The sequence below is a fragment of the Entamoeba invadens genome (genome assembly GCF_000330505.1).
Source record: "Entamoeba invadens IP1 unplaced genomic scaffold scaff_1105074724501, whole genome shotgun sequence".
Taxonomy (NCBI): Eukaryota; Evosea; order Mastigamoebida; family Endamoebidae; genus Entamoeba; species Entamoeba invadens.
This window is the reverse complement of record NW_004443707.1, coordinates 21,436-30,327: the sequence shown is the minus strand read 5'-3', so window position 1 is coordinate 30,327 and position 8,892 is coordinate 21,436. Positions and strand designations below refer to the sequence as shown.

At 32.9% G+C, this 8,892-nt stretch overlaps 2 protein-coding genes across 2 annotated transcripts; both read left to right on the top strand.

Moving 5' to 3' along the window:
- Window positions 1-297: 297 nt before the first annotated feature.
- EIN_529760 (hypothetical protein) lies at window positions 298-1,101 on the top strand (the record flags this gene model as incomplete). The annotated part of the gene is made up of 1 exon (XM_004261108.1): window positions 298-1,101. One exon carries the CDS (start codon window positions 298-300, stop codon window positions 1,099-1,101), a length of 804 nt encoding a protein of 267 aa, XP_004261156.1.
- A 77-nt stretch (window positions 1,102-1,178) lies between these two features.
- EIN_529750 (hypothetical protein) lies at window positions 1,179-2,390 on the top strand (the record flags this gene model as incomplete). The annotated part of the gene is made up of 1 exon (XM_004261107.1): window positions 1,179-2,390. The coding sequence occupies one exon, from the start codon at window positions 1,179-1,181 to the stop codon at window positions 2,388-2,390; it is 1,212 nt and encodes a 403-aa protein (XP_004261155.1).
- Window positions 2,391-8,892: the final 6,502 nt, after the last annotated feature.

The following is an 8,892-nucleotide window of genomic DNA, read 5'->3' as shown; positions in this document are numbered from 1 at the left end:
CCAAATACCAACAGACGTTTTGAAGAGTTCCGTACTTTTTACACTTTCGAAATAAAAGCGCAACTCCCACACGATCGTTTGCGTGAATTTCATTATTGTATTTTCTGTGGAAAAATGTTTAATAGACGCAAATATGTCAAACACGCTGTCAACGCAAAACCTGAAAAAAAACAAATTTAAAAGTGTTGGCAATTTTAAATTTTTTGATGACAATTTTGACAAATGTAATTTAATTGCGCTCAACAGTCAGCTCGTTGAAGAGGAAAAAACAAATCATGTGAGTTGACTGATAATGAAATGGAAATTGCACCAAATATTTATAGAGGTGCTGATTTGTTGAAAGTGAGGAAGGAACTTGAGTCACAATTGAGACAAATAGGTTATACTTCATTTGAGGACCTTAAGAAATATTTATTGAAAAGATTGGAAGAAACTGTTCGTGTTCTTCCACTTATAGATTATCGCACATTACGAATAAATACTCGTGTTTTACACAGCGAGTCAACACAAGAAGCACTCGACAATATCAGTAAAAGTTTAAGTGTTCCTATTATTAATTGTGAAGATGTTGTTTTACAAAATTCAACTGGTATTGTCGACTCCAACACTGAACAACAAACGTCTGTCGTTTCAAATGATATTTCCGTTCATCTAACCATTCAAACAGGAAATACGACACATGTTGATTATTGCCAGGATACCGACAACGAATCTCAGAATACTAACGATTCGACCAAAGAAGAAATAAAATTTACTGTGTTTGAGATCGAACAATTGGAAAAAATGAACTATATTAAAGAGCTCCTCAAACCAGAGAATAAATACTCCGCAGAGTACATCGCACAAGAAACCAACAAAGAAATACATAAACGACTTGGTAAAAATGTTGACAGTTATTCAACAACAAGTGATGCTAAAAATAAAAAAGGCAGCTTTATAACGATGATGGCTGCATTGATGATGGGAGCGTGTGGGTTGACAAATAATCAAATTGATGCCATGTCAAAATTGATATCCATAATTTTGCTCATGTCCAATGTTCCTAAAAAGTCGTTAACACTGCTCTCAGTTCTTCAACTATGCAACGGAGATTTGTGTTAATTTCGAAAAAATCCAGATATGAACTACAACTAATCTTCAAGCAGTGTGACTATTATACATTAATGGCCGATTCAGCAATGTACAGTGGGGTTGAATACTTTTCGCTCTTTGTAAGATTCGTGTTTTCAGATGGATCATTTGAAGAAAAAAGAGTCAAAATAGAAAACTATGACGGCAAAACAGATGCTGCGGGGTGGCTCAGTTGGATAATGAAAATATTGGAATTGATGGATGCCGACCTCATCAAATGCATTGGTGCTTGTTTTGATGGAGCTTATGTTCTGATACGAAATGGTGGGCTCTCTGGTAAACTCCTGGCTAAAATAAAAGAGAGAGACGGGCTGAACGGATTTGATTCAAACTACTGCTTTTCACACAGAACAAATAAAGCGACTGAAAAGTGTTTTGAATCTCAATGGGGGCTGGCTATTGAAAGTTTCTTGGACGGGTTAACAGTTCAGACAACAAGAACAGCATGGGATCAATTCTGTGCCAAAAATCATATCAAAGGTGCAGTTCTCAAATTGGTTCAACGATCCGAAACAAGGTGGCTCCAAACAGTATTGATTCTTGATAATATGTTTGAGAATCTGCCTTCACTTCAAGAATTTTACAGTGAAAGAGAACAATACCAAAAGCCTTTTGGACCTCGCAACATTATGGGTGAGTGTAATGTCAACTGCAAATTGTTTGTTGCGTGTATGTTCTTCACTCAAATAGTGCTCAGTAAGGTGAAGATAATTAACGATTGGCTACAGACCGCCAATTTACTATACCCCGTGGCCTATCAACGTGTTGAAGATTTAATTTCGAATATCTTCGAGCTCAGACGAAAGGTGGTGTTAACCGATTATTTAGAAAAAATGAAATACATTGAAGATCTTGACGACAACGAAAAATTCATTTTGAAAAAGTATTCAATTCACCTGCTCGTTAAGTTGAGTGACGCGATGATTTTGAGGTTTGCAATTCCTTCAAGAAAAATGACCAAAGAAGACCTTTTCGATGCTGGATTGTTGAAGGAAAACCAGGTCAAAGGAACGAATATGGCAAATTTCGGGAAATTACAAAGAAAACTCAAAGGAAAAGAACTGGTAGTAAACATCAAAATTTACAACAATTTTGATGCAAAATCATTCGAGGAAAGTGATGACCAAGAATTAAAAGCGGAAGTTCAAAAGTTTCAAGATTGGTACTGTGCCAACATTGAAAAAGTCGAAGAAATTTCAAACAGGTTAGAAAGGGAAGAAAGGGCTGATGCTACTGAGGCGATACGTACTCTTGTTTAACAAGTGAGATTAACAAGTACAGATCAAACAGAAGCAACAGATATCGCTGAAGATTGCAGCAGTAGTGAAGTTGTTAAAGAAAAGAGAGCAACCGCCATTCAACACAGAAAGCACATAAGGGCTTTATTCAAAAAAGAAGCAGAAGATTTCTTAAAGAGTTGCCCAGTCAAAAAAAATTAACTTTGAACACCTTGTTTGCTTTGATGAGTCAAGAAGAAAAAAATCAATTCCCACGTTTATTCAATCTTGTGAAAAAGATGAATGCTAAGAGTCCAACCACTTGCCCAGTTGAAAGATCTTTTAATAAAATTGGACAACTTGAAAGAGCAAACATGAGCGTTGAAAAGAAAGTTGCTAACATGGATGTTGGGGATGCTCTGAAAAATTAATTACTAATTTTTAATTCGATTTATTTAAAACAAAACACTTTTATTAATAAAACAAACAAAAAACCTCCAATATTTCGGGTTGGTTTTTTATTGATAAAACAGTATTAAAAAATGTAATATTTCGGGAAGGGGTTTTACTATATTAAAAATCATTTTCAACAATATCAAATAAAACTATAAAACGACCCACCCATCACCATGAACGGGCAGGAAGGAGGGCTATTGGAATGATCAAGGAATCAACCGACATCCTTTTTCTAAACCTCACCCTCTAATTTAAATAGAGATATACAATATATTAATAAATACAAACAAAATTTATAATTATGGGTATTTAACTATACAATAACTATTTTTAATTATTTAATATACTAAATAATTATAATTTAATTTTTATAATAAATTTAATTATATTATTAAAACTATAATTTAAATCTAACAAGTTTATCAAATCAAGCAGGTTTACTTTTTGAGAAAAATATGTCTTACAATGATAAACCATTTAAAAGAGATTTATGTCAAGTCGTTTGAAACTGAAGGAGACTTGTTACTGATAGTCTCAACTAAGATCTATGATCAATAACCGAACAGAGAAGAAGCTTCCAGCTGCTATATTCAAGTTCTCGATGTAGGTGGAGAAGAAATTTGGGGAGAAACTGTCTGTCAAAATTTGTTAGACAGATTTTATTTACTGTTGTAATAGTATACCATCACCTCTTGTTAGATTTATCCACGCAACTCATTTAGTTGTGATTGATAATGTTAAAAATGAAGTAGGGAAAACGAATGCGGAGTGTTTGATAGCATTGAATGATGCATTAGTGACTATTGGAGAGATAAAGATACTATAGTTAAAAGGCATGCGAAATCCGTTTTTAGGAAATTGCAAATGATCAGGGCAACAGAACAAGTCATCGTATGTTGCCTTCACAGACAGTGAGAGGCTGATTGGCGATGCAGCAAAGAACCAGATTGCCATGAATATGAAGAATACAGTCTTTGATGCAAAGAGACTGATTGGAAGACGCTTCAGTGACCCAGCAATTCAAGAGGATATGAAGCACTGGTCATTCACTGTTGTCAACAATGGTAATGACAAGCCATTGATTCGGGTGGAGTACAAGGGAGAGACGAAGAAGTTCACACCAGAGGAGATCAGTTCGATGGTGTTGGCGAAGATGAAGGAGACAGCAGAGGCGTTTGTGTATGGGAAAGTCAACAACGCAGTCATCACATGTCCAGCCTATTTCAACGATTCACAGCGACAGGCAACAAAGGAAGCAGGCACAATTGCAGGCATCAATGTGCTCAGAATCATCAATGAGCCAACAGCAGCAGCAATAGCATATGGACTTGACAAGAAGACGGAGAGAGAAAAGAACAGCTTGATCTTTGATCTTGGTGGTGGAACATTTGATGTGTCTCTTCTTGCTATTGACGATGGCGTCTTTGAAGTGAAGGCAACAAACGGCAACACACACCTTGGTGGCAAAGACTTTGATAACAGAATGGTCAACCACTTCATTGCCGAGTTCAAGAGAAAGTACAAGAAAACATTTCAGGCAATGCACGAGCAGTCAGAAGACTCAGAACATCATGTGAAAGGGCAAAGCGAACACTGTCATCGGCAGCAACAGCAAACATCGAAGTCGACCAGTTGTATGAAGGTATCGACTTCTACACATCACTCACAAGAGCGCGTTTTGAAGAACTCAACATCGACCTCTTTAAGTCAACAATAGCACCAGTCGAGAAGGTGCTTGAAGACGCCAAATTGGACAAAGGAAGCATTGACGACGTGTGTTGATTGGTGGATCAACTCGTATTCCAAATGTTGTGCAGATATTACAAGACTTCTTCAATGGGAAGGAGATCAACAAGAGCATGAATCCAGACGAGGCTGTTGCTTATGGCGCTGCCGTGCAGGCTGCCATTCTAACTGGGAAAGCAGCAGAAAATGTGTTGCTGCTTGACGTTGTGTTATTGACACTTGGCATTGAGACTGCTTGCGGTGTGAAGAGCACTGATACCACGAAATTCGACGATTCCAGCAAAGAAGTCACAAATCTTCTCAACATATGTAGACAACCAACCAGACGTGCTGATCCAAGTGTTTGAAGGTGAGGCATTCATGACATCACATTGTAACTTGCTTGGCAAGTTTGAGTTGAGTGGCATCCCGCCAGCACCATGTGGAGTCACATAGTTGAAGTCACATTTGACATAGATGCAAATAAGATTCTGAATGTCTCAGCTGAAGACAAGACAACAGGAAAGAAGAACAAGATCACAATCACCAACGACAAGGGAAGACTCTCAAAGGAGCAGATCGACAAGATGATTGCAGACGCAGAGAAGTTCAAGGCAGAGGACGACAAGATGAAGGAACGTATCGAGGGGAAAAATGGACACGAGAATTTCTGCTACTCGATGAAAAACACACTCAACGAACAAATTACAACAAAGCTCTCACCAGATGACAAGGCGGCAATTGAAGCAACCATCAATGGAGACACTCGACTGGCTCGACAAGAACCAATCGGCATGAAAGGATGAATACACACAGAAACAGAAGGAAGCTGAGGCTAAGATCCAGCCCATCTTCACTAAAATTATCAACAGTATGCAGCTGGTAACATGTCAGGTGCACAACAATTGGGCACAAATAAGAGCGACACAAAGGGGTGAAGATCGAGGAGGTCGACTGATGTAATTCACTTATCTTTGCAAAGTTATTCGAACTGACTCAAAAAAATTAATTTAAATTTGAATTAGTTTTTAACTATTAATTTATAACAAAAGTACTTGTTGTTTTGCGTTTGTCCATGATGAAATGTATTTTTGGAAATAATTATAATTTTTGATAGTAAATTAATAATAAAAATATAACTCGTTACATAGTTTTAAAAACACAGTAGACACAACAAAAAGGATAATTTTATACACAGAAGGACGTCCTTGATAACGGGAGGACATCCCTAAACCACAAATAACCTATTTCCCCTATATTCCCATCCTTCTTCCCCATGTCCATTTTTTTCTTTATTTGAATAAAATATATTATATTATTATGTATAATATACATAATAAAATATTATTATGTATTATTATGGATTATAATATAATATATCTTGTATATTTTGTAATTTGATAAAAACATAAATTTATTTTTTGTTCAGAAATGCGTTTTTTGTTGTATATTAAAATAAAAAACATATTTGGTCAAAAATATTTATTTTGGAAATAATTACACAATTTTTAAAGTCGATAAATTTACAAAAATATTTTTGTAACAAGATAAAAATAATTCTCTTTTACCACAAATGGACAAATAGCTTGGAAATTATATATATTTTACTTAAAAAAATAAAACCTTTTACCAGTTTATTAAGTTGAAAAAATGCTTAAAAAAGATTAATTAAAAATTTGTTGTTGTTTTAACTTAAATAGGAAGACAAGAAGATGGTTTTATTATAGTTTATTTTAATTGATTATTAATTAAATTTATTGTTGCTTTATTGACTAAATATAAATTCCAAATTCCAAAATGAGTTTGTTTTCATTGTCAATTGATAATCCTTTTTGCAGATTTTGATTTAATTTAAACATAAAAATTCTAACAAACGGGCTTTTTAAAGTATTTTTAATTTGTTATGGCATTTGATAAAATTGGGTTGTTTCTTTTAAATAGAGTGTTTTAAATTAAAAAATAACACTGTTTTGTTGTAAATAATTAATAATTTTATCAATAAAACAGTCATGTTTTACTTAATTTTTAAAGAGAAAATTAATTAATAACAACAGTTACATTACCATAATAAATAGTTTGTTGAATTAAGACTAAAATGAAATTTGGATATTAAAAACTGAGTTTATTTTAAGTGTTAAAAACAATTATTGTTTTGTATATTATTAATTAACTTTGTGTTTCTGAGAAAAATGTTTTTCATTTTGATAAAAATCCAAACAATATTTGCTTCTTATTTTTTTGACCAAAATAGTTTTTTTATTTTACATTGAAAAAAATCCATTTTATAAATATAAATCGAAACAAACTAAAAATACAATGAAAAAACACAATATAAATAGATGATCTGTAAAATATATTTGACAAAGATAAATAATTGAAATAATTATGCCTCTTGGAGAAACGTTTTCAGTTTCCCCACGAGGAGAGGAAGGGAAGAAAGCCCAGATATGTAGCGAGAACGAAGGACTATACATATAGCAGGAGTGACCAAGAAAAGGCTGGAGTTAAACTGTTGGGACCCGAAAGATGGTGACTATGCTTGTGGTGTTTAAAGCCGAAGGAAACTTTGGTAGAAGGACTAAGGAGTGTTAACGTGCAAATTACTTGCAATATATGAGTATAGGGGCGAAAGACTAATCGAACTATCTAGTAGCTGGTTCCACCTGAATATTCCTTTGGGAAGGTTGAAGTGAGAAAGTAGTGACGATTGGTAAAGATAATGATTGGATGTAATGGAGAGCTTGATTTTTCAACATTTTAACAAACTATGAATAGTCGAGAGAATCAAAAATATACTAATTTATTAGGAGTGAGCATATGCGACTTCAAATCGGCCAAGTCTGGTAAGCAGGACTGGCGATGCGGGATGAAACGAACATACAGATAAAGTATCCAAGTCTTACATGAGAAGAACCATAAAAGGGTTCATTCACATTGAATCCAGGTTGATGGCCATGGAAGTTGGAAATCGCTAAGGAGTGTGTAACAACTCACCGATCGAATGGATAAGCCCTGAAAATGGAAGGTATTATAATGAGAGAGAGTGATAATGTATCCTTGTGGAGGCTGAGGCACACGAGGAGTAAGGAAATGCATGGTGCCAAGAATACGTGAGTGATAAAGGTAGAGAAGTAATTTCTATTGAAACAGACTTGAGAAAGATCTTGGTGGAAGTAGCAAATACTTAGAAGAGGAAAAAAATATCTAAGGACTGAAGAGGAGAAAGGTTCCTAGACAACATTAATTGGAATGGTGTGAATCAATTCTCGAAGACAAACAGGGAAATGCAAGAATGGACTCATACACAAGGCTTACAAAACAACCATACCCAATGAATATAAAAACTTGTATCACGAAGCTAAATCATTTTTAATGTATTAGTTTATTATTTAATTGTTTATAATTAAAATAGTATAATTTATTTAATTTAATTAATATAGTAAAAGTGTTAGATTTTTTTTTATAAAATATATAATTTCATTTTTGGTAAATTTTACTATAAACTAAACTATATAAATTGATGTTTTTGTATTTTTTTGTCAAATCGGTTTGTTGCAATCAAAAAAACCAAAACAGTTCAAATCTATACAAAATTGATGGTAAAAAAGACCGAATTTTTTTTTACTCGCGGACGTTTTTAATTTTTTGGCGTGAAAAAAATATGATTGTTAACTTTGTTTTGTTTGATGGCAAAGTTAATTTTGTTATAATTTGTGTTGTGTGTATCACGTTTTAACAATTATTATTGTAAATTTTGAACCTGTTTTGATTTATTTGTTATAATTGGATGGTTTTTATTTGTTGTGATTTGTTATATTTGGGTTGTTTTTTAAAGGTCTTTAATATAAATTCTATTTTGAAATTCAAATGGTATTTTAAAAATATGTCAATGTTTTGGAAATTTTGTTTTTCAAATTGTTATTCTTTTTTGTATTTGTATTTGTGTTATTTAAATGTCATCGATCCCGATAAACGATGTATTTATTACCTATCATTTTTGGGTAAATAAATAATAATTCAATATGTGTGTCTTTTAACTATATTTATTAATATTTTAATATATAATTTTAGTTGATTATTATTATTGAGACTAAATAATTATTTTGTCCTATAACTGCTTTTGATTATATAGCGTTTCTAAATAAAATGCCCGATTTATTAGACATAGCTATCTTAATATTTAAATGTTCATTACACATTAATAATAAATATATAATTATTTAAACTATAAGTTTATAGTTATAAATATAAATCATGTACTAAACAATTTAATTAATTATTAATACATTGTTTAAATTTGTATAGTTTAAAACTATAGTATTGATATCATATGTTATATAGTATATTTAATAATTAACAAACA